Source organism: Hyperoodon ampullatus (genome assembly GCF_949752795.1).
Source record: "Hyperoodon ampullatus genome assembly, chromosome: 2".
Taxonomy (NCBI): Eukaryota; Metazoa; Chordata; class Mammalia; order Artiodactyla; family Ziphiidae; genus Hyperoodon; species Hyperoodon ampullatus.
Genome location: NC_136915.1, coordinates 62,764,260 through 62,791,566, shown reverse-complemented (window position 1 = coordinate 62,791,566; position 27,307 = coordinate 62,764,260). Strand labels below are relative to the sequence as shown.

Sequence of the window (27,307 nt, the reverse complement as noted above, 5' to 3'; positions counted from 1 at the left end):
TGCTATCATTTATTTTACACTGATTAACTGCAAAAATCTTAAATTTATATATAAGTCTAGTTTATTCACATTCTGAGAGATCAATATTAAGCTTTAAAAAGGTACCATGACTTAAAGCATTACAATAAACATAACAGAGGCTTAAACAGCATATCTTAACTAATTAATACAACTAGAAAATTTTCCCCATGAGAAAAATAGTCCCAAGGATATTTTCATTCTTCTAATCTGTGTTTTTTTTTTTTGGAGGGGGGAGGATTCACTAAAAAATAATTTTTATATCAGGAAATTTATAACAGCTTCAATATGAGAAGAATGCATTCAAATATTTAAGAATTTGTAGGTTTGTACAATGGACAACTTTTGTTACAGGATCATATGTGCTGGGGAAAAAAAATGCCTTTGGAGAATCCTAACTTCACAGTTCTTGCAAACTTGTTCAGTGCATCCAAATCAATCACATACAGCTATAATTCAGCATGACTGACAACAGAGAAGAGAGCAAATCATGAATGAAGTCTAAAGAAAGAAAGTCTGGTGAACAGCTAGGAAAACAGTGAACCATTTAATTCCTATTGATACAGCTGGTGGCCCAATAAATCTCAGACATATTTTACAGTGGATGCATCACTGGAGTGAGCATTGCTGACTACAAGGGGACAGCTACTTCAGGCTGTGATTTCAGTAGTGCCGACCGTTGCCAAAAGCATGATATGAATTAATTTTGCCTAATCACGAACAAACTTCTCATTATATAACCCTTGGGCTTCCCTGGTGGCACAGTGGTTGAGAGTCTGCCTGCTGATGCACGGGACACGGGTTCGTGCCCCGGTCCCGGAAGATCATACATGCTGCAGAGCGGCTGGGCCCGAGAGCCATGGCCGCTGAGGCTGCGCGTCCGGAGCCTGTGCTCCGCAACGGGAGAGGCCACAACAGTGAGAGGCCCGTGTACCAAAAAAAAAAAAAAAATACATTTCATTATATAACCGTTTCTCTCCTGTTCTTTTATCTACTTCTTCATGAGTCACAAATAACATAACTATCCATCCTTAAACGGCTTCTCACAGATGTACACTCATAACACAATATAAGATCATTCACACCACAATATTTTTGACTAATAAAAGCTTAGGTATATTCAACTCCCTTGAAAGGATTAAATATTATAATAGCGTTAAACCATGAGTTTAGGAAAAGAATCCCTTATGTTGTAATATTAAACAATGCACAGATTTTTCTTTGAGGGTTTAGGGGACCAGTGCTAGGACTTTCACCAATGCCCCTAAAATTGGACTTACTACGCAGTTATAGATCTTAGCTCTGAATTTTTTTTTACAAAATATTTTACTTTTTACACACCTGTGTAAACATAAGGGAATTAGAGATCACAGTTTAGTACACTGTCATCATGAATATTGAATATTGAAGTTTAGTTAACATGCAAAATTCTTATCATTGTCATTCTTTTGAAAGAAAAAATGACCTCATCGTATGCCTAACTGAATTAGTACATTGATTTTGTATATGCCCTAACACATGACATACCTCCACAGTTAGACATCTTTCTAGAAGGGACACCTATGTGTTCCATACACTTTTGATGTTCTATCACATTGTTGAACCCAAGCCTCTTACTTCTTGGTCAATGAGACATAAGACAAGGTCTGCCACAAATGCATTACAAAGTAAATTTTTCTTGGTTAACTACAGTAAAAAAGCAGGATAATGATGGAATTCTGGGAGAGTAAAAAGTGATATACTAGTCTAACTTTGAAGTAAATTAATCACGTGCTTGCAGCACGAAGATAATGATTCAAAAAAAAAAAAAAAAACCTTAGTTTCCTTTTCTATCTGTATCTTATCATGATTCTTTGCTCTTAAAGGGAACATAGCTATGATACCCTATTCACTTGTAATAATTCTGTTTAATAATAGCCAAAGATTTTATTGACTGCTCAGTGCAAAACACCAGGGTAAGCACTTTAAAAGAAGTGTTTTACGTTGTCTGTACAGCAATCTTATGAAGTAGGCACTATTTACTTTACAGACGCAAAAACTGGAGTTTAAAAGCATTAAGTAACTCAGATGATAAATGTTCGAACCACTTTTTCTTGACTGCAAAGCGGGGCCTTTTTACTACACTGTTTTGCCACTGTGTAAATGTTTAAGGTCTTGGGGAAGCAGGAAGTACCTTACAAGCTGGATTATTTTCACTCCTTGTAAAAGCTGAACAGAGGTGTAATCAATGTGAAAGTCCTTTATGTCATGAAGACTATGATTTAACTAGACTACAGTAGTTTGATTAAATTAAAAAAAAAAAAAACTAACTAGATAATTTTTTAAAAATTTTCTCTTAGCAAGAGTATGGAGTTCTTAGTTTTCTTTAAAATCACATTAGTCCATATGATAAGGACATATGTGCTTCATATAAAGATTTTATTGACCGTGTGATCCATTTCTGTGAGATCTATGACAACCTTGGACAGATTTTCATATATTTCCCACCCTGAGTTGCAACCTATCTTCAAGGAAGAAATTTTTCAACTATCGTCATCCTCACCCATAACAGTAGTGTGTTGAGCAGGCACGTCTTACATGATGTGTTCTCTGGTAGGTACTGGAAACCTTAATTTTTTTTTTTCAAAAACTGCATTTGACCAAGGCTGCCTTAATGTAGCTCACAAGTTTCAGAATCTAGACCAAGGTCAACATGCTTATTTACCACAGTGTTCTCCTATGTAGCTTCTCTAGGTTGGATTTCTTCATGATTCACTTCTCATTATTATTCCTCACTCTTCTTTATTGTTGTAATTATTTAACATGGCACCTTTATCATTGTCCATTATTTTGAGGTGGCAGGGTGGTGATCAAATTCTTTTGTCTTTGAAATTCTAAAGTTTCACCGAAGCTACTTCACTCCACTAAAGCTATTAAAGCAATTCTCCGATTCACTTATTTTTTTTGATAATAAGACTTTGTACAGAACCAAAGCTCCCATTGAGGATGGCAAGAGAGGAAGGAGGTCTTTGTGGCTATTGTCATGTAACTAAGAAAATTGAATCTGGATTAGGCTTGTTGGGTGTCAAGTGCAGAGGTTCTGTTGCTTGCACCTGCAGAGCCTGGAGTTTTGAATGAAGAACGTTTAATTATCTTCATCCTGAAATGACTGGCTAAACAATAAAAGGAAATAATCCCACTGAGTAAAGGAAAAGGGAAGACACATTTTTTTATGAGCATTGAATCACACAGGTGTTAAATATCCCTTCTTGACCCTTTCACTGTTGACCTTCCCCAACATCTGTCCTTTGACGTTCCCCACATCTGTCCAATAACATTCATCTGAAATTGATTTGTTTTCACTGTGCAGTTGTTTCAGCTCACAACCATATACAATTTGATACAAGGGCGGGATGCCTAAATTTCAGCATTGCACATAAATCAGTCTATTCCAAAGGACACCTTTGTACTTATGAATTTGAAGGGCCCAAGTAATCACCTTCTTTGCTGCTTTGGTGTAATTAAAAGAAGTTACATATGAGTAGAACAAAAAAAAAACTATCTCCATGGAAGGAAAAACAGTTACAGAAATAAAAATGCCTACATATGCATAGATTTACAATCCTACTCTCACTTCTGGGCCAGGACCAAAATTCACAGAGAAATGGAGGGTGATGGTGAAGGTGAAAGAAAGAAGCCCTGCAAGCAACCACTCAAGTTTTACCATTTGATTGTCTTTTCTAGGAAGGGCCCAATATGATTTCCTAAAACATGGAACATTCCAGTGGTAAATGAGTGTTTGGTACAACTTAACCAAGCATACATAAAATTCACTGTTACAGCTCTAGTTGGAGATTTAATTAGTCATAATTGTTATGAGGTATATATTTCTAGCAAACAAGTGACCCTATCCTTCTGATGCAAATAATTTCATCACGTAAAACTCATTAGTCGATTATAGCTCATAAGCACACAGAAGTCTGTTGAACCAGTGATGACTGTTGACTCGAAAAGTCATGTATCACATAACATAAGATGTGGAATAGACATTAGACATCTACTTTTCCAACTGTCCAGCATATCCAGAATATGTCCCAAGAATTATTAAGCCCACAGGAACTCCAATATAAAATTTTCTGTAATTTTGTGGTCTCATAAATTTGGAAAACCTCCATACAATAAGAGATTCATAAGGCATATATGGACATCACAGTCTCTAGGATGTGCTCTAGAAAAGAAACCTATTGGGTTTAATTAGACATTTCAGTGGCCATAGAACTCTTTTATTTATACAAAGTAATATGGTTCAGAATGGTGTAAACTTGGAATTTCACTAAAAATGTCTTCTCACTGCCAGTTAACTAAAATGAGTTGACTCAGGTCCAATGTGACCAATGATCTATTTAATTAAATTTTCTCTCAATTCCTGCCTTTTCTGTGGATTGGCCAATGCTTTTCTTATCATCCTAAAGATTACTACAACAGCTTCCTAGCTGTTCTGCCTGTTTCCTCTTCTGCCTCTATGCAGAACATGTTCCACACATTGGCCAAGAAATCTGCATAAAATGTTAATCAAACCATGTCCCACCTCTGCTCAAAATCTCCAAAACCTCATCTTCCTACAATAAAATTCATAGGCTACCAGACCTTCTGAATCTGAGTTCCAGCTACCCATCCAACCTTCTCTTCTGGATTCTTCCTCTCACGTGCTCAAGTCATGTTGACCATTTTGCTGCTCCTCAAACTTGTTGAGCATGTTTCTACCTCAGTGGTCTCAACTCAGGGTCTTTGACTTTTCTGTTTCCTCTTATTTTAATAGTTTCCTATAAATAACCACATGATTCCTTTCCTCATATCATTTAATTCTCTGCTCAAATATTGCCTTATCAATAAGGAGCCCTATAACTGCACCATATAAAATAACCCACTTTGCATTCCTTTTTCTTTTACCCTGCTCAGTTTCCATCTTAGTTCATATGGCTCTTGTACTGTGTATTTATGTATTTACTGTTTGCATATTCATGTACATGCACACACACATACAAAGTCAAGAATATTAGCCCTGTGAGGCCAGGAATGTTACTTTTTCATTAATGTAGTCCCCAGTAAAAATACTTGTTGAATTGATGAAGGAATGAAGAATAAATAAGTGGATGAATCCTCTTCCTCTTGAATAGTCACTTTCAAAAGAGGCAGAATAATAGCATAAGGGTTCATTCATGACCCCAAGAAAAATCAGTACAGCTTTCAAGTTCAAGTTTATAATTTTAGCCTCAAAATGAAATCTACTTAAGACTCCCCTCTCCATATTTATTAGTTACACCCCATGGTCCTTTAATTCTCTAACACATAAAATGCTCTTAGGCCTTTTTCTTATTCACAAGTGTTAATTCCTGTTTCATTCTTTATCTAGTTTTCCATATGTCATTTTAGTATCTCTCCATTTTCAGTGTCCTTCACAGCAGCCTGTGAAGCCCCTAGACAATACGATCATGCCCCTTTAACTTGTATGGTTACCTAGTGCTGAGCCATATGCACACTGTACTGCATAATAGCCTTTTAATGACAAATTAGATTTTTATTTTGGTTCATTATGCCTGGGTTTTCAGGCAATGTTCTGGATTTCATGGTTTTGTTTGTAATGAGTCATGCCCCCCTTGACAAACAAGGAGTAATTAAACTAACCAGGTTATCAATAGAAGCTTGTGATGGATCTCCTGTTGCATATGTTATTTCATCTTCAATAATAGTTGGAAATCATAAAAGATTATGGCCTCTTAGTGTGACAGAGAGAAAGAGATGAAAGCCTGTGAGAACAAGAGTAAAAATACAATCTTACTTATACTTCTCACAAGCAAAACAGTATCATAGAAATTGACAAGTGGGTTTTCATTTATAAATATCTTTTGTAATTTTATTGCCTTATAAGGGGGGATGTGAATCTTTGCTTAACAAAGAAAGTTAAAATTTATCAAATGGTTCCTTATATTGAGTTAGAGAATGTGCATGTGTTTGTATTTGTGTATTTATAAATGTGTGTATGTGTATTATCTCATAACATTTTCATATTCAAACTTCTCTGGTAATCATTTTTTATTATTTTTCACCAAGTTATTAGCAAGTACTTTTATTTATTTTATTTTATTTTATTTATTTTTTGTGGTACGCGGGCCTCTCACTGTTGTGGCCTCTCCCGTTGCAGAGCACAGGCTCCGTACGTGCAGGCTCAGTGGCCATGGCTCACGGGCCCAGCCGCTCCCCGGCATGTGGGATCTTCCGGGACCGGGGCACGAACCTGTGTCCCCTGAATCGGCAGGCAGACTCTCAACCACTGCGCCACCAGGGAAACCCTAGCAAGCACTTTTATAAAAATATTTCTTTGCAAGTTTTTTTCCAATTGAACCTTTACTATTAAGAATAAAAATCTCACAGAGAAATAGAGGTGCTATAATTTCAAAGTGAAGTATAACCCTTAACAGAAAATCATTAGTCTGCTCAGGTATTTTTTAAATGAAAGGCAATATTCTGTTGTAAGAGTGTTTACAGTTTTCACTTTCACTGCATATTGAAAAATCAGTAAACTCTGTACTTTTTTATTGCTTTCTAAAGAAACTTAAAATAAATCCAAAGTGCACATTTACTCAGATCTTTTGTCTGAATGAATTAGTATTTGCACCTTCTAGGTTCCTGTTGCATTGAACTGTTTCCCATAGTGTTATTTGAAATATGTACTATGTTAAATGTAAATTGGTAGGAAAGAAAATATTTATGGAAAATGGCGTGCATATAAAACTAGAGATAGCATAGGAGAAAATCTAGATGACCTTGGGATTGGTGATGACTTTTTAGATACAATACCAAAGGCACAATTCATGAAAGAAATAGTTGATAAGTTGGACCCCGTTAAAATTAGTTTTGACTCTGTGAAACACAATATCAAGAAAATAAAAAGACAAGCCACAGACTGAGAGAAAATATTTGCAAGATACACATCTGATAAAGGACTGTTATCTAATATATACAAAGAACCCTTAAAACACAATAAAAATAATACAAACAACCCAATTAAAAATGGACCAAAGACCTCACCAAAGATATACAGATGGTAAATAAGCATATGAAAAGACACTTCACACCATATCATCAGTGAAATGCAAATTAAAACAATGAGATACCACTACATACCTATTAGAATGACCAAAATCTGGGACACTGGCAACTCCAAATGCTAGTGAGGACATGGAGCAACAGGAACTCCCATACATTGCTGGCGGGAAGATAGTTTGTCAGTTTCTTACAAAACTAAACATACTCTTACCATACAATCCAGCAATTGCACTTCTTGGTATTTACCCAAAAGAGTTGAAAACTTAGTTCCACACAAAAAATAGATGTTTAGAGTGGCTTTACATATGATTGCCAATGCTTGGAAGCAACCAAGAAGTTCTTCAGCAGGTGGATGGATAAACTGTGGTACATACAGACAATGGAATATTACTCAGTGCTAAAAAGAAACAAGCTATCAAGCCATGGAAAGACGTAGAGGAACCTTAAATGCATATTACTATGTGAAGAAGCCAAGCTGAAAAGGCTACATGCTATATGACCCCAACTGTTTAACATTCTGGAAAAAGGAAAACTATGGAGAAACTTAAAAAATCAGTGGTTGCTGAGGGTGGTGAGGTAGTAAAAAATGAATAGGCAGATATCGGAAAATTTAGGAATAGGAGGATTTTAAGGGCAATGAAAATACTTCATATGCTATCGTGATGATGGATACGTGTCATTATGCTTTTGTTCAAACCCATAGAATGTACAGCAGCAAGGGTGAACCCTAATGTAAACTATGACTTCAAGTCATAATAATGTGTCAGTGCAGGTTCACCACTTGTAACAAATGTACCACTCTGGTAGGAGATATTGACAATGGAGAGGCTATCCATGTGTTAGGGCAAGGAGTATATGGGAAATCTTTGCATCTTCCACTCAATTTTGTGTGAACTTAAAACTGCTCTAAAAATAGTCTATTAAAAAAAAAATGACACATGCATACAACTCCTAATGTTTCCCTCCAAAACTCATCTACCTACAGTCTAACCCATCTCAGTCAATTGGTATTTCTAACTTTCTATTTAAGTCAAGTGAAATCATGCTCTTTTTTTTAAAAAAAAGTCTGTCCAGAAATCATTTTGGCTCCAACTTCACAATAGACCCCAAAGCTGGTCACTTTCCACCGCCTCAGGTGCTACCACCCCGGTATGAGCTCCCAACATCACTTGTCTTCTTAGTGCAACAGCTTTCATCCTGGACTCGCAGTGGTCGCTTCTCAACATGGCAGCCTGAGTGATGTGATAGTTTTAAAACAAAAGTCAGATTATATCCCTCCTCTGCAGTGGTTCACCATTTCACTCAGAGTAGAAGCCAAGTCCTTAAAATGGCTCTCAAGGTCCTATCTGATCTTTCCTCCTTTGGCTCCATATATTATTCAGGGTTCTGCAGACAAACAAAACCCATAATATATGTGTGTATCTATATACACACACACCTATACACACATATACATACATACATATGTGATATATATATGATGTATATATATAGAGAGAGACAAAGACAGAGAGAGACAGAGACAGAGAGAGAGATTATATTATGAGGAAATGGTTCACTTCTTAACTGGCTGAGAAGTCCCACAAACTACTGTCTGCAAGCTAGAGACCCAGGAAAGTCAGTGGTGTAGTTCCATCCAAGCCCAAAGGACTGAGAACCAGGGGAGTCAGTTGTGTAAATCTCAGTTTGAGAGCAGAAGACTGATACCTTGGCTCAAGCAGTCAGGTAGAGAAGGGACAGTCTCCTTTCCTCTGCCTTTTCTATTCAGGCCTTCAATTGACTGTATGATGTGCACCCAACATGAGAAGGGCAATATGCTGCCGAATTCACTGATTCAAATTCTAATCACATTAGAAATACCCTCACAGTCACACCCAGAAATAATGTTTAGCAAATATCTGGATGCTCTGTGACCCAGTCAAGTTGACGCAAAATGAACCATCATACTCCGTCTCCTGCTACTGCCCCTTCTTTCTCTTTGTTTCAGTCACACTGATCTCCTTGCTATTTCTCAACTGAACCAGGCTTGCTTCAGCCTCAGGGCCTTACTGCAAGCTGTTCCCTCTATCAGTAAGGCTCTTTCTCCAGATACTCACATAGCAGACTCGCTCATCTACATCATCTTTGCTTAAATCTTTCCTTGTCAATGAGTCCTACTCAGATTAGCTTTTATAAAATTGCAACCCATTCCTTACTCTAATTCCTCTTACCTTGCTCTAATGTTTTTTTTTTTTTTTTTTTTTTTTTTTTTTTTTTTTTTTTTGTGCGGTACACGGGCCCCTCACTAATGTGGCCTCTCCCATTGTGGAGCACAGGCTCCGGACGTGCAGGCCCAGCGGCAGCGGCTCACTGGCCCAGCCACTCCGCGGCATGTGGGATCCTCCTGGACCGGGGCACGAACCCGCGTTCCCTGCATAGGCAGGCGGACTCTCAACCACTGCGCCACCAGGGAAGCCCTCTAATGCTTTTTTTAAATGATATTTCTTCTAATATTTTATTTAAATTACTTATTTATTTTATTTACTGCTGATACTCTGTCCCCCCCTCCCCCCATCTAGAATGTAAGCTTTATCATGTCAGGGAGTTTAACTGCTTGTGCCTTGAGAAAGACCTGGTATGTATCAATGGCTCAATAACTATTTGATGAATAAAAGAAATGGCTATGCTATAATGAAGCTTTTTAAGCATCATTTTGTGCCAGGCACTGTGCTTTGACCTCTGAATATGCAGAGATGAATCAGATATTTACCCTGTCTTTAGGCAGCGACAAAGACACCTGGCATACCCATAAATAATTACAATACAAGATAGAAAGTGTGTCGTATGAGAGATTTAGATAAACTACTCAAAAGGGAAAGGTATTTCCAGCCAGAGCAACAGGGAAGAGTATAGAGATGGTGAACCCTAAATTTGGGTCTTGGATCTGTGGAAATGGTGAAGGATAGCATTCTAGGTAGAAGGAACCACATTTTTAAAATCGCTAATGTGCTAAAGCATAGGGAGTAGGGAAAAACACAGAATATGGAAAGAACTCAGACTTTGAATCAACATGTCTGACGTCAAATCCAAACTCTGAAGCTAAGTAGCTGTGTGACCTTAGACAAATTATTTAACCTCTCTGAGTTTCAGTTCTCACATTTGTAAAATTGGGATAATGCCATCTCGCCTAGAGTATTCTGTGAGGAAATCATGAACATAAAGCACCAAACCCCGTGACTTGCTCCCAGCCATCACTAGTGAATAAGAGCTATTATTGGAGTGTAGTTTGACTGAGGTACAGATGAAATGTTCCCCTCAACAATGCCATTTTCCAATAGGAAGCAAGGTCAAAATGTATTGCATTTACTCTGCACTCCCTGGGAACATCCATCTATTGTCCAACTTGAAAAATGAAGCTGAAAATGACTAGTTTCATAAGAGAAGCATAAAGCACTGAAAATGTGATGCATTGGCCTATCAGGCATAAGATTACTTTGAATATAGAAGGAGTAAAAATATGTGTGCTCTATATTTCAGGTGAAGATTATTTTAACTTACCCGCAGTTTCTTTCCTTCTTTGTTTCGTTTTCAGTTGCTCCTACGATTCAGGAAATTAAATCTGGCACTGTGGCCCCGGGACGCAGCGGATTGATAAGATGCGAAGGTGCAGGTGTGCCGCCTCCGGCCTTTGAATGGTACAAAGGAGAGAAGAAGTAAGGACCTTGTGATTATTACTCTGTTTCAAGCACTTTGAGCTAATGTGTTTGTGTTTCAGATATGTACTTTAAGCAATTTCTTTAACTGGCTTGAATGATTCTCAGCAGCCTTTTCTCGGGCAGGCAAACTGAAGAGGCCCACGTGGGGGGATGAGTAGCTAACAGCATCCAGAAGAAATGTCCACTTTGGTTTATATGATCTCAGAAATGCCTTCAAATCCCCCATCACTGGTGCATTTCATTTCTTTCCCGCCCTCTGAGCCAGCACACCATTGCTCTTGCTGGCAATCATGTTTACTTGGGAAATAAACCAGCTCTTAAAGGACTTGGGCACAGTTTCCATGAGAGCACTCCAAAAGCAATCAGAGCTGTGGACTCTGCCTGGCTTCCTTGATAATCCTCAACCCTTTCACCTGCTTCCCTCTCCCACAAGTCATTTTAACATTTTGTTTTATAGAATGTGACATTTAAGTATTCTATCACTAAAGGGACTGTAGAGGGATAAAATACATGGTTGAAGGACTAACCAAGGGGATTTGAGGACTACTCTAACTTCAGAGGAGCTTGGGAAGCTTCAGAAAGCCTTAGCAAGAGCTGTTGAACAAGAGAAGACAGGACTTGATGACTTCCTCTTTACTTTCAACCAGTGGGCTCATTCAGATCTCTTTACCTGCTCTTATCAAGCCATCAAAGAAGACCCCCCCCCCCGGGTGAAATGACAGATGTAATGCAGAGGGGAGGGTATTATCTACAATATATATATTTTTTGCTTCAAAACTAGGGAAGGGATGTATTCAAGAAAATGTTAGCTTGGACCATATGAACTTTCCATTTTTCAGTCAAAAAGGCTAAATGTTGGCAATCTCATACTATTCAACATATACGTATGGGGTTTATTTATGAGTGTCATGGCTCATAACTAATTACGGCTAAACGTCTAAACAGAAAACAGGTGAAATCATATAAGAACTTAGATGTTGCCACAATGAATGAGCATGGGTGTGACATAAGCAGGTATTTTTTTCTTAAACTGTAATCAAAAGTGGATTTATGGAAGATACTTTCTTTCAACATCAGCCTTAACAATAAAAGATATCCCCATAGCTATCTCATTTGTTTTGGATAACTGACAGTGGTTTTACCTAAAATTTTTCACAGTTGTTTTTTATGCAACTTCTTCTACACTTTGGGCTGCTCAATTACTACTTCTTTTTACTAATTCATTAATGCTTTTGCTAATTCTAAATCTTTGTGTCTTCCTGGAAGCCCCTATACTTTTATATACCTAGAATTAGATAAACCGGTCTGTGGTCACCCTTGTCCCATGCTACAGTATTACATATCTGGCAATATAACCTTCCTCAGATCCTGATAATCCAGGCTGGGAAGTCTTCAGTTTGTGATGATCTTTAGAGATAAACATATGGGAGAGTGGTTCTCAGTCCTTTGAAAATTATGAAACCCTTTGTTCAAATGCAATCTTTTTTGGAAGCCCAATAAGCGATATCTGTGAAAATAAGGGTGAATGGAGCCTCAGTTCCATCTGCTCAGAGCCCTCCCTTCCATTAGGATGTCCTTGCAGCCCCTCCTCCCCATCTCTGGTTCTCCACAAAGCACAGTTTTAAAAAATGACAAATTATTTTACATATCTTTCAAAGTCACTTTTGAAACTGTGTCATACCTTTCTTAAAGGCTAACAAGCAGAATTATTGTTAGCAGCACAAGTGAGAACTCCTTTGCTAAAGTCCATTTTGTTTCTAATAATTTTTTTTGCTATATCTCTCTCTTCCCCTTTCCTAAATTCAGTGACCATTGTCAAAACAGGCTACAACAACCCTCAGCCCACTTTCTTGGCCTATAGCAAAGACAGCAAAGAGCCAATTGGTGTCCACAGTCATAGCTTCAGTGATTTTTTTTTTTCCAAGTGGGGAGATGGACTATAGCTTTTATTAGATTTTCAAAGGAGTTTAGAACCACTGCTAAAAAAGGTAGATAGATTCCCCCCAATCAGTGCCCCTCCCCAATACACTCACACACGAGAAAATCTAGCTGCTATGAAAATCAAATGCACTTATCAAAGGCTAACATATTTTCACTTCAGAATGAAGTATACATTTATCATTTGTTAGAGTTATATTTGAGGGAATATTAAAATTCTCAAAGAATATATAAATTCCTCCTAAAATTATAGAAAAGCAAATTTGAGTATATTCAGGGAGTAAGAGAGAGAAAAATTCTGCTTGCTGAGTGATTGTTGTTACACTCACTAAGAGCATCTACCATGCTATCTTCAGGGCCCAGACCATTTCAAATATTTATTTAATCAAAATGAAAAACTATGTGTGGTTGGGAGTCCGCGTGCCGATGCAGGGGATACAGGTTCGTGCTCCGGTCCAGGAGGATCCCACATGCCGCGGAGCGGCTGGGCCCGTGAGCCATGGCCGCTGAGCCTGCGCGTCAGGAGCCTGTGCTCCACAACGGGAGAGGCCACAACAGTGAGAGGCCCGCGTACCGCAAAAAAAAAAAAAGAAAAAAAAAAAAAAGAAAATCTATGTAATGAGCACCTGCTATTTAACATTAACTCATTTTATTTTCACAACAAACTTATAAGATAGATGCTACTCACCTTTTGCTGAAGAGAAACCAAAGCACAGTGTTTTTAACTAATTTGCACAAGTCTATAATTAGTGACAGAGCTGGGATTTGAGCCCAGGAAGTCTTGCAAATATTCATGCAGAGTCTGTGGATTTAACCCTTATACTATGGCACCCAGTATTGTTCATGGGACCTCAGAGTCTATCAAAAATAATTTGAAATATCAATGTTAAATGCCAGGGTAAAGGCATTGCAGGTAATTTACAAGAGAGCAAAATAAAAGACTGCATGTAGGAACACTCACTTATACTTTCCCAATTGGTTTCATCAAAGACACAGAAATAATGGAGTCAAGGTAACCAGACAGAAAAGAAACAGATACAGCATGTTTTCAAGTTGTTTTCTTGACCTCAAGGTCATTACCAGGAGCATGAGGCTGACAGAGACTGTCGGAGCAGAGCATAGTTTTTACAAGATCTTGAGTTTTATTTCCTAGAGATCTTTTATACTTGAGGTTTACAAAAAATATTCAGAAATAACTTACTCTCTTCACTTATACTTAAGGGGATGTTTATAAAAACTCATCTCGCTTAAATCAAGATCTTCAAAGCCAAATCTTCATTCAAATAAATATAAACAAATAAACACAAACAAATTAACAGGAGGAAGTGCCTGATCATCTCTAATCTTATCTCTGCCTATAGTTCTTCCACATCCTGTAAATCCGTTTCTGTGTGCTGGGAATAATATGATTGAAAGCCTTTTAAAAAACAAATCCTGCAAAATGAAGCACAATTTAAAGAAAAGAAAGAAACGTTATTGAGGATAAATCACTTTCCAGGACCTTTAAATTCTATCTCATTTATTCTTCAGACCTCTGTGAGGTATGATTTATTATCCTCAATTTACTGATGACAAAACTGAAACATAAGAGACTTAACCTGTCTAAGAGCACTCACTTAAAAGATGCTGTCGGGACACACTTTAGATTTGTCAACCTCTCAGCCCATGTTCTTTCCTTGTATACATTGCCATTATTAGTTATCTATTGTGAAGTATAAATCAACCCCAAATTTAGCAGCTTAAAACAGTAAGCTTTTGTTATCTCAGTGTCTGTGGGTCAGGAATCCAGGAGCAGTTGGTGGGATATGGCTCAGGGTCTTTGACTTAGTTCCTGTCAAATGTCACCTGGTGCTGATCCTCTGAAGGCTTGACTAGGGTGGGAGGATCAGCTTCTGAGGTAGCTCGCTCACATGTCCTACAAGTGGGTGCCTGTTTTTGACTGAAGATCTCTGTTAATCACCATACAGACCTATAAATAGGGCTGCTAGACGTCTTCATGACAAGACAGTTGACTTTCCCCAGAACTAGTGATTCAAGAGAAACCATAGAAGCTGTTCATGATCTAGTCTCAGAAATCTCTATCTTTTCTGCAATATATTATTGGTTATAAAAGGTGACCCTATTCAAAAAGGGAGAGGTAATAGGGGAACATAAATATCAAGAGGTGAGAATCATCAGATGCCATCTTCAAAGATGGCTGTCACATTGTCTCCCACATGGATGATGTAATTGTTTATATATTAGAAATATTAGCCATTTCACCTTTAGTCTATTGCACTGTTTGAGTAAGCATCATGAGAAAGACTAAAGTTATATACTTGTTATTAAGATATCCCTTTGTATAAAATGGTCATTTTTTAACACTATAGTCTCTTTCAGCATACCTGGCAGGGACAATTCTAATAGGCTAAATTTTACTCTCTATATAAAAACATTTTAAGTATTGGGAAAACTAAAGTTCAGAGTTCAATTACACAGAGAACCAAAAATTAAACTTTTTTTCTTAATAACAGAGAAGATTGATAAAAAGAAATACACTCCTTATATGCAGTGAAAGGACACTTCAGAATAGGCTAAGTAAATAATGTCTTTGATAACATGAGATAAGTTCATCTATAGCTTGAGAACAGTACATTCACTTAGGATTAAGACCAAAAACATAAACTTAATTTTAAAGGACTAACGTTTAAATTGGTATTGCAAAAGCATAGGTTTTATATCACTTTGTGGAGATGGTATTACCATCTTGTCTTAGATCAGAATTTTATTATTTGCTTGCTTAGTTGAATTCCCTCCTATTTTTTTTAGCTTTCCTCAAATCCAAGCCTGCAACCTAGAAAGACATGCCTTCTTATTTTTTATGATGAGTTTAACTGCTCCAGTCTTATAAAATACTACATACTTTATTCATTTTGCCTATTTTTAGGCAAATGGACAATTGTACCAATGTCTTTTTAGAATTCTTTAAACACAACAGGGTTTCTTTCTTAATTCTCTGTTATAATTTAAGATAGGGATACAAATGTTACAAATAGGTAAATACAAATTTCCTCCATAAGTGAAAAACAAATATGTTGTAAAACATTAAAATGATCAATATATCAGTTAAAAAACAAACATGTATCTAAAAATTGAATATTTTATATTTTATGATGGGAACTTATAATATTTTGACTTTTTAAGCAATGAATTTCAAATTTAGTCTATGAATTTTTGTCATTCTTTACAACAAATAACATGTCAGCACACCTCTCACTTCAGAATCCTGTTAATGGTTCAGTCTACACCACTGCTTCAGAGGAAATATGATCAGCATTACCTTATTGCCTGTTGTAAAGGATTTATTGTCTATGTGCATAAAACATGCATGCACATGTCACAAAATGTATACAGGCACCACCGAATGGACAGAAAAATGACAAAATCAACCAGGTAGAGTATGCCAGGTTCACATTACACGGAAGTATGATGATCTTTTTCAATCAGGTTAGGTTTTCATTTTAGGGAATGATGATTTTTTACTGTTGGTTTTACAGAGGTAAGGTGAACTTGAGAAATCATAATGAAGTGGAGTGACCTTTCTGCTCCTTTTTCCTATTCTAGATTATTTACTACTGAATCATCTAGATGGGCCATAAATTTCATCTGAGTTATTCACTTTGATGAATGAATGTAAGAAGGAGGGTCTTCTTTCCTTCTTTTATTTTCAAGGGGACCAGAAAAATGAGTTAAAATATTTTTCTGTATCTTCAAAGATCCTTTTTCTTTGCTGTTTTTTCTTTTAATTTATGTGTGTCAAAGTTATGAATATATCACATTTGTATAACCCGTTATGATTTTCTCTTTTTTGTGGTACACGGACCTCTCACTGCTGTGGCCTCTCCCGTTGCGGAGCACAGGCTCCAGATGTGCAGGCTCAGCGGCCATGGTTCACGGGCCCAGCCGCTCCATGGCATGTGGGATCTTCCCGGACCGGGGCACAAACCCGTGTCCCCTGCATCGGCAGGCGGACTCTCAACCACTGCGCCACCAGGGAAGCCCCGGTTATGATTTTCAAAGCATTTTTATATATGGTAGTTTAACAAAATGTGTGCATTTTTACATTTCACTTACTGTAGAGTCAACTCTTCAAGCTTTAGGTGCTACAAAAGAGAGAAAAAGAGAAAGAGATAAATATATAATAGTAACAATTTAAATGACATGGACTTGCTACTCTAAAGATGTACAATAGGAGACATATTCCTTGCTACAACTTCAATCATGCTTCATTCCCATTTGCCTCTGATAGTGTATCTCTCCATTCTAAGTGAGATTCTCAGGTGGAAAATGGGTATCTAATATAACATGGTTCTAAAACAAAAAGCAACTATTTCATCCAGTGCCCAACCATGGAGAATGATGTAAAGCAGTGGTCCACAACATTTTTGGAACATATATCCCTATGAGTAAAATTTGAAACTTAGCAAAATTAGCAATATATGCATACTTATTTGTAAATTATGTATATGCATTTCTGAACTGGTATATTGCTTACATTAAATGACCGACAACAGATAAAATTTAGAAGATGAGATAAAAATGCAACATAGATGGACATTTTATTATTTTTTTTCTCATACTCCAACAGACCACTTTGTACCCACCTTGAAGTACTTGCCCTCCATTTTGGAGACTCTTGTAAAGTACGTTAGTTTAAAGTAAGGAAGTTTAGGGAATTGTCAAGGGCAGTTTTAATGACATGGAACTTTTACCCTATGTGCTTACTTTGCAGTCTTACAACACATATTATGTAACTTAATGTACTAATTTGCCCATTCCTTGCAAAATTCTAAGTAGATTATGCCTGAGAAAAATGCTATCTCATAAAGGTAAAATAACTTGTTGAAGGGAAGTACAGAATGCGAAGTAAAATCTAATTTCAAGAAAAACTTGGGAGGTGATGGATATGTTTATGGTCTTGATATTGATGGTTTCACAGTTGTATACTAATTCCCAAACTCACTGAGTTGTATATATAAAATATGTACAACTTCATATACATCAATTATACCTCAATAAAGTGATTTAAAAAATAATAAAAACCCTAACATATGTACAAAATGGATAACTGTATAAAAAATAAATAAAATACAATACAAAAATTCAAATAATAATTTAAAAAAAACCCTAATTTTCTGACTCGTGTCAAGATATCCCTCTTCTAGATTTTATACCACAATTTTGATTATTAGGAAGAGACTAGAATTATAATTCTCTACACACACACACACACACGCACATGCACACACACATGCACACAACCCCTGCCTATCACCCCTTTTCATCCTCTCATTTGCAAGGCCGTTATTATAAAAGTAGCAGTTACATATTTTGATTTAGAATGGGACTAGAAATAACCTCATTGCCACCCCATGTTAAAAATGACCTTCCCTGATGACCTGAGATTTTACTTCTTCTCATTGGGCACTTATCTGTGAGATAATTTGCAAAATTTGAAAAGGAAATAAGTTCCTGTGTTGACAGAACTTGCATTTCTAATGTTATCTCATTATTATGTATTTGCTTGTTTGTTTATTAGTTTATCAATTTCATCCTGATGACATTTCACTCCTTTTTACAACCAAAGTCTTATCAATACAATTCCATCACCTCTGTGATGACTTGGTCATCTGAGGCCAAGATGATAAAGGGTAAATATCTGAAACAAATGGGAGCATCTCAATTACTGGGAACTAGAGAGCACACGTACATGTAAGACATAAATATCTATTATTATATTGAAAACTTTGGGCCAGTCAGACAAAGTTGAAAGTGGACCAATTCCAGTTTGCATCTCCTGACTTAGAATTTACAACTTACAAAAATCACCAAAATGAAATAAGTACTAAGAAAACCCTAAGGGAATCCTAAGTCCTTGAAAGTACACAGCCAGGGTCCATTCAACTCAAATCAGAGCATTAACAAATGCTTCAGGGAAAAGGTGGCTTTTGTGCTGGACACCAAAGAATGAATAGTATTTCCAAATATTGCAAAGGATGAAGAATAATCATTAGCAAGAAAAGAATGCGGTCAATTCATCTGAGCATTGTGTGGAGAGTTTTTTATACTCTGGGGTACAGGATGTGAAATATGGTGTAATAGAAGGTAGGTTTAGAAAAGGTCTCTTAGGGCAAGACTTGAGGGATCTTAAATGTCATGATAAGACATTTGGGCTGGATTCCATAGACACTGGGAAGCCATCAGAGGGCTTTGTCAGAATAGTAAAATGATCTACTCCCCATTTTCACAAAATGTTTCTGGAAGCAGTTGGGAGGGATGAATGGGAAAGATATAAAATATGGCTTAAACTAGGGTATTGGTTGTGCAGTTTAAAAGCAAGAGAGAGAAAAGGTAGTATTTGTATGTTTCAGTGTCTGATTAAATACAAGGAAAGGACAATTTGAAGGTAATTCCAAGTTTTCTATCTCAATAACAAGGTTGAATAGTGAAGTTATTAGCTGAGGCTGGGAACACAGGAAAAGAGATTTGGAAGAGATCTGAGTGCTGAGTTTGGTTTGGAACATTCTGAAATCGGGTGTTAATACAGGATACACAGTCCACCAGCAAACAGGATTTTGGTTGTGTTCTTAAAATTCATAGCGATATTTCCAAAATAAATATTTGATCTTATCACTTGGTCCTTGAATCCTTCAGTGGTTTCTGATTGTCCCTAGAATCAAGTCCTAACAGCAAGCATGGCATAGGAGGCCTTTGTGTTGTAGCACCTGTTGACCTCTCTGGCTATGAATCTTGCCATTCTGCTGTCTCACAATAGGGGTTTAGCCATCCTGAAATATTTAATTCCCAAACTGTGACATGATCTCTGTCTTTCAAGCCTCTTCATATGTTGGCTGCTTTGTTTATAAGCCCCTTCCACATACCCGACCCTGGCTACCTTTGACTGGCTGTCTTCCACTAGGCCTTTAGTCTCAATTCAGATGTCACCTTCTCTCAGAAAATACCCTGAGCCTTTTCTCCTAGAAGAGGAAACTCTCCAGATGTACTCCTATTTTCTCACCTCTGTCAAAGCACAAAGATGCTGTGTTAACCCTCATGTTCACAGCGTCTAACATGGTGTTTGGAACACACTCTGTTGCAAGAAAATGTTGTGGCCTTTTCATATTGATAAAGCAGAGCCATTCTTATTTTGATACACTTTCAAATTGATAAGAGAATATTAGTAGAATTGCATCATCCCCTTAGACTGAGGAACACTGTAAACCCAATGTGTGATTACAGAAGAGAAGCTGGTATCTGTTGCTCAATTCTGACTTCCCAGGATTTCTTCTTTGTGAACATGGTCTCTGCAAAGTGGTTGTGTTGGTATATTGTGGGATGAAATTTGACATTAAAATCATGGGCACATTGATATTAGAAAAGCAGTTCAAGCAGAGAGGAGGAATCTAGTCAAAGGCCAGGTTGTCAGGGATACAGGACTCACTGCAGTCAGGGAGATTGACACCTGCACTGTAGCCTTTGTTTATTTGATGTAGGGTTAAAAGGCAATATCCTCCCTGTGCAAATCAATCTGTCACAAGTAAGGCAGCCCAAAGTCTCTAATCTAAAATTATTAATTTCATTAAAATTCATAAAATAAATAAGACATACATTTTAAATAGGCTAATAAAGTCTAAAATCATTAAAATGTCCTAACATATTATAATAACATTAATTTATTCAAATGTACAACTAAAGATAGATACTCCTTGGGGCTAAGACAGCGATGCGTGATATTCTTCAGTCTGTTCCTGGGAATAAATGATACATTGTTTTTGAGCCTTAAGTGCCAAGCAATACAGTAAACCAATAGGTTGCTATAGCAGCATGTTCACATAAATTTTCATTTCTCGCTGGTTTCTAGCAGTTCCTACTCCTCCCTCTTTTTACTTTTTTTTTAAATTTACCTTGCACGTCTGTGAAAAGCCTAGATGAGGTTGATAATGTGCATGTAATTGATACTGAGTTTGGCACATCTTGAAATCATGATGCCATGATCCTTTCAGTCACTCTCCTAGATCTTTTCTTTAAAAATAATTTCCTGTGTGCTCAATATTTTAATATTTCCCTGCACTCTGAGAGGGAATGTATCTGTTCTAAGAAACAGACCCTATCATTGAACAATAATAACACCTATCATATATCTAGTGCCTACTGCATTTGATTTATATGTGTGTATATATATATATATATATATATATATATATATATATATATATATGCATAGATATTACATTTTATACATTTAAAAAACATTCTTACATCAGCACTTTGAGTTTGGCTTCATTTTTCCTATTTCACAGATGAAAAAACTAAGCATTAAAAAAATGTAAAAACATAATTCATTCAGTAGAACACGCAATAATTACTTACTGTGTAACTATTAAGTGCCCAGCGCTCTACTACATATTTAGAGTACAATGAATAACAAAACCAACCAGGATCCTTGACTGAATGGAGTTACACTCTAATGGGGAATATAGAACATAATCAAAAGTCACACAAATATATGAAAACTTACAACTGAAATGGTGTTACAAAGAGACGTATTTGATGTTATAATGATGGTTTGACCAAGTCAGAGAGGACACAGTAACTCCATAGCATCACTATAATTTGGACTTTAGAGACAATTCTGGACTTAAAAATGTTGCATTCTTGACACTCTTCTAGGTTTTATTTTTTTCTGTCATTCTCGATATAGCATGCATATACACTGTGGGGAGAGATTTACTACCACCCAAATATTTAGTGAACTTAGGGGAAGAAAAACAAACAAGAATTGATGCTGAAGGGTTGTGTGTGTGTGTGTGTGTGTGTGTGTGTGTGTCAAGGAAGGTAACTTGAGGAGGGAGGTGAAAGCCCACTTCATGCTTCTCATCTTGGGACTGTGAGTAGCCTGAAAGGCTGACTCCATCGGAGGCTAAAGACACCTGCTGTAAGATGCTGCACTGATGGGCAGAGTTAAGCCCATAATAGATAGTTAAAAGGCCTCGAGTCTAGGGAAATCTCCCGACAGCTGGCTGAACTGGACCCTACATTTTTGTTTGACTTTCTACCCCATTAGTTTCACATTAGGGATTGAACCTGGCTTTCCTGGCATGAATGCCACATAGCACTTGTTTATTTAGCTCCACAGGCTTTATTCCCTTGTTTAACTTGATTTCCTTCAACCACCCATGATTTCTGACTTGTCTCTCCAAACTCAAATAAAATATCCTGGTTTCTACTTGGTGATCTGAATATATCAATTGCTACTTTAGGAGGATACCAATAGACAGAAGACCTGGATTTGAATTTTAGTTCTACCACTTATCAGATGGTAGAAAATAAATTTACTTAATTTTTCTAAATTTCTTTTTTTTTCTCATCTATAAAATGGGACTTACCTCGTTGCTTATTAAACATTACCTTAATAATGCTTACCTCCTAGGATTGCTATGAAGATTAGTTGATATACATTTGAAAATGCTTAAATGTCAGTTTCCCACACTCTTAACACTAAACTTCTTTTGTACAATGTTGAAATTTTTATGTTAGATTACTTCAGTTATAAATGTGTTGAGAATAGATAACATTTTCCACATACATAAAGCATTCCTGCTCACACTGAAAAGACTAGAAATACAGTCATGAATTCAAAGCCAAATATATACCTAAGCTGGAACTTTATCACTGAGAGAGGCATTGTAAGGTGTGTTGTGCAAGGACCTATATGCCACCTCAGTGTCATCTTCAGATTTTCAGGTATAGCTAAGGCACTTTAGATAGTAACTGTGTCATATTTGTCTTTTTTGCCCTTGGTTCCTAATCAAGTATAAGAGGCATTTAATAATCATTTGATGACTAAATTAAAATTCATTTCCATTAAGACCATACTAGAGTTCTTACTATCACCCATGACTTTTTCTAAAGCTCTTTTTTTGAGTTATATCTTTAGTTCATACTACTTCTTGGAACTCCCACAAGCCTGAAATCTATTGTTGGAAGTAACATTCCTTTTCTTTGTAAATATAACTCTTATGACTCCAGAACTACTTACCTTCCCCTACTGTCTTCTGTCTTTCCTATGCTACCACCCAAAGATCAATTAATAAGACTGTATTCATCTTATCCAGTTGTACAACATGATATATTATTATCATATTCTTTTGCAATTCTAATCTGCAATCCCACTCTGATTTCAAGTTATTTTAATATTTTAAGTGTTGTTGTCTGGCACACACATGTTTCCTATACCAACAATGAAGTTTTTCTGTGACTATTTGCACCTGAAAGTTTGTTTATCTAGAAATATCTATTGTTACTCCTGATATGGGAAAGCAGATAATAAACAATAGTCCCAAAATGTGTAGTGAGGCTGGATTTATATAGAAAATTAATGAGGTCAGGTTTAGCTGCTCCATTTATTTTTGCACCCTCAACAATCAGTGCCAATGACTATGTGGTCAGTTTTGCTGTTGTTATGTTGTGGCCATCCTCGATAACTACTGCCTAAGAGAGGTTATGATTGTGAAACTTGTTAACATTTCATGTGTCAGAAATAGAAGTACCGTCATTATTAGTATGTTTTCCATGTGGTGCTTCTTACTGACACTAAAAAATATAAAGAACTATTCTAATTCAGAACTAGTTCATTGGTCAGGCTATGTCACTTATGAGTTGGCTGCATCTGCTGGCAAAGCAAATAGCTTGCAGTGCACAGATTTATGATACATTAGCAAAAGACAGAAGAAAGAACAGGGAGGGCAATGGTATTCACTATGTGTCCTAGTCCATTTGAGCTACTATAACAAAATACCACAGACTGAGTAGCTTATAAACAAAAGAAATTTATCTCACAGTTCTGGAGGCTGAAAGTCCAAGATCAGGGTGCCAGCATGGTCCAGTGAGGGTCCTCTTTTGGGTCCCAGACTTTTCATTGTATCCTCATATGGTAGAAGAAGCTAGGGATCTCTCTGGAACCCCTTTTATAAAGTACTAATCTCAACCATGAAGGTTTCACCTCACAAAGACCCCACCTACTAACCCCATTGTCTTTGGGACTTAGGATTTTAATGTATGAATTTTGGGAGGACACAGTCAGATCATAGTGGTTTGGAACAAACTCCTATTGGAGGCAGAGGGTAGAGGACAGCAGAGTCCACAGTAATAGAAGAATCTTATATACATGGGGTCCACTGAATGGTAAAAATGCAAAAAATAAAAATGACCAGGCATTTCTAAGCAACCACTATATGTTGATGATCTCCTGCTCAGGAAAGGAATGCCATATTTCATTCCTAGCTTATTAGAATTTGTTTCTATCTTTTTGAGGGTAAGGACTATAAGAAAACATCTCTCATTCTATAATCTACGTCAGTATAAGAACCATTCTTTTATAACTTGAAAGAGTTAAGTATTTAGGAAAAGAGAGAATGAACTCCTGAAAAGGCAATATTCTGCATTTAGTTCCCTGGTTTCATTGCAAGGTGTGTTGTGAACTATTGCTTGAGTTGTCACTCTCAGATTTCACATCACTGATGCAAGGAAGTCTGGTTTCAAGCAAGTCTGGGATAAATATGAAAAATCCAGCGGGATGAGGGTCATCCTATGAATAGGCTCATGTGCACATGCCTGAAACCTGTCAAGGATTTTCTTTAACACAGAATAACAATTCAATTTGTCAAATACATGTTTGATAAAAAAAGAATGATTTTCTTTTCAGAAAATATAATTATATCCAAACATATTAAGATAAGTCTGTTTCATAAAAAAAGCATCATCAATTAAAGAGCTCTTTTCTTATTTGTTTTTAGTCAAGGAGTGAAATTACATTAGGGTCATACATGATGGGACTTCTAGGCATAGTTCAATTTTTTGTATCTAATACCTAAGGGTAGACGTATTCATCTTAAAAGGGTCCCCACAGTGACTAAACTACCCACTGTTGTAAACACCTGTTTATATATCTGATTCTTCTTGAAAGATCTTCAAAGATTATGTTGTCCAACTTAACCCCTAATCACCTAGTATAGAACTCATCTTTGTAGTAAGTAATGACTATTTTCAGAATTGGTTTAAATAGCTGAGAAACCTTCCATCTACCACTACCCCCAGGATCCCTGTAGGAAAATCACAGAAATACACTCTCCGGAGATATACATCATCTCAGAAGTCTCTCTCCCTCAATGTCAGCTTTGGAAAGGCTGCCCCAGTCATCTACCAGGTGAAGACAGGTTCTTAAATGGTGCTTGATGAGTCAGTACTTCTAAAACTCCCAACTATGGAAGAAAGGAAGCTTTGGACTTTTCCAGTCATCTCAGAGAGATAACGTCCTCTAGAAGAAGAACATTCCCCCAGAGAAGATGCTTTCCTTTTTTTATTGACCATAATCACCTGCCAGGCTGATCACAGCAACAGGAGTTGCTGCTGCTAAAGTGTGACTGATGTGCCACTCTGGTAAGAATTCACATAACACTGCTGGACACGGGCCAGGAATGGGCCTGCACGCACAGAGCATGGATACACTGCATGATTTAGCACCATCTGGGGCTTGCCTTCAGACACGTTAAAGGGCAGAGAATTGGAACCCAACTCAGAACGACAGCCATAAGGAACATAAGCAAACAATGCCGCGAAGTAACTGATTATACTCCCTTGATATTTGCTCCCCAGAGTCTAGCCAAATGAAGACCCTAACTAATCTTTTCTCAATTCTTTAGTAGCAAAATGAATCTTGGTTTTGGGAGATGAGACACAAAAAGGATTTAATAGTCTAGGGAGTTGCTGAGTCCTCTGGAGAATGTAGTCATAGCAGAGACATGGGCAAATTGATTTAAGCCATAATGCTGAAGCTTGCAGGACAATGAAACTGTGAATTTTTATATGTAACATATACTAATTGGTTAAAAATAAATGTATTGATGTGATGCAGAAAAATAGGCAATAACCATTATGGGATTTTAGCATAAATATTGATAGATTTGCAATATGAGACAGATGACTAAAATCTGTCATATCCTTCATATTTGATAACCTGTTTTCTTGTGTCAGAGTTGGAGGTCATTAGGTTTATTGCTCAAGTTAAAGTCTTTTAATATTTATTCAACTCAACGTTTTATTAATCTGATTAAAGTTTGAGTTTTGGATAAGCCAAATTCAGCTATTACATGAAATATAAATAATTCCCAGATGATCAAGCATGGTTGCTTATTTTAATCTGCATTTAACTACAGTATATTTTATCTAAATTCAGATGCAAGTCATATAACATAATGCAAAGGAGTTCAACCTAAACTCTCAGGGGAATGCCATTTATTAGCATCTTCATGATTAAAGAAATATTTAGTACTAAGACTTGAACACATTAGAGAAGAAAACCTAACTGCCATTTGAGCTATGAGCTTACATATCCCATATTGTGATCAGCACATTTCTTTCACAATAAACTTTGGGATTAGTTAGGGAGAAGTTATTATTTGGTTGGCATCTCATTATAGCAGAATTCATATTTAGAAGATAATTTTTTGACAGGGCCACTAAAGGGGACTTAACAATCCCTGTGTTGTGGGGATGTCACCCGAGCTCCATTGACCTATGAACTATGTATTATATACCCAAGATACCACTATTAAAGTGCTATGTAGAACTCAAGTATAAAATGAAGTATGTCCATATGGCCTTGCCTTTTGAGAAATTTAAAACGATTCAGTTTATTTAGGTAGTCTCGTACATATGGAAGCTGCTAGAGAGAACAACGCAAGAATATGGTTTTGGTTTTATAAATTCTACAACAATTTGGAGAGCAACATGTAGAGTAAGAGGCAGAGACAGAGAGAGAGGAGAGTCATTTAAGGAGCAGTAGAGTAGGAGAGATAGGACATAGGTAAGACTTAAATGAGGAGGGAAGGATCTGGTTCTCAGAGATAAAAAGGAATGGTGGCCATTGGGGGAAGATTCAGGAAAAGTGTGAAGCAAAAGCGGGAATGTCAAGCATTGAAAACAGTAGAGCTATGCCAACCTATCTGAGAGTAAGGGCCTCTGCTGGTAAGTCTGGAGAGAGAATGTTGTGTAGTCAGGGTGGAATCAGGTAAAACTGAATCCTATATGGAGGCCCAGAAAGGTTAAAGGACTTTCCAAAGGACATTAGTAAAGTGTGGCAAAGATAAGACTCAACTTTAAATACGATCCTCAGTATTATACTGTGGGCTTTTTCTAGGATTAACAGCAAGTCATCTGTCTGGGTTATATCTACAAAGTAGCAGTAAGTGTTGACCCTGGACTCAGAACCATCCCACCACAGTTGTAGGATTAACTTTCATGAAAGTTACCTATTAATATCATCTGAAATGGCCTAGACATATTCTAGCCAACTTTTTAGAAATCATGATTTTGTGTTTTTAATGGAATCGTTATATTTAATTCCCTTTCTTTTTCTTGACTTTAACAGTTGAGATACCATTGCTGTAGTGTGTTTAATTTTCTAAAATACAAGTCAATGTATGAATAGGACATGTGGCTATCTAAGCTTGGTTTGTTATATAGCACAAATA

General features: G+C 36.8%; 1 protein-coding gene across 1 annotated transcript in view; it reads left to right on the top strand.

Moving 5' to 3' along the window:
* The window catches only part of NEGR1 (neuronal growth regulator 1), a gene marked incomplete at its 3' end in the record, with an annotated part of 911,256 nt that overhangs the window by 706,401 nt on the left and 177,548 nt on the right, over positions 1-27,307 (top strand). The window contains exon 5 of the mRNA XM_079728488.1: positions 10,676-10,796. Within this exon, the coding sequence (XP_079584614.1) occupies positions 10,676-10,796 (121 nt within the window). The remainder of the gene's footprint in view (positions 1-10,675; positions 10,797-27,307) is intronic.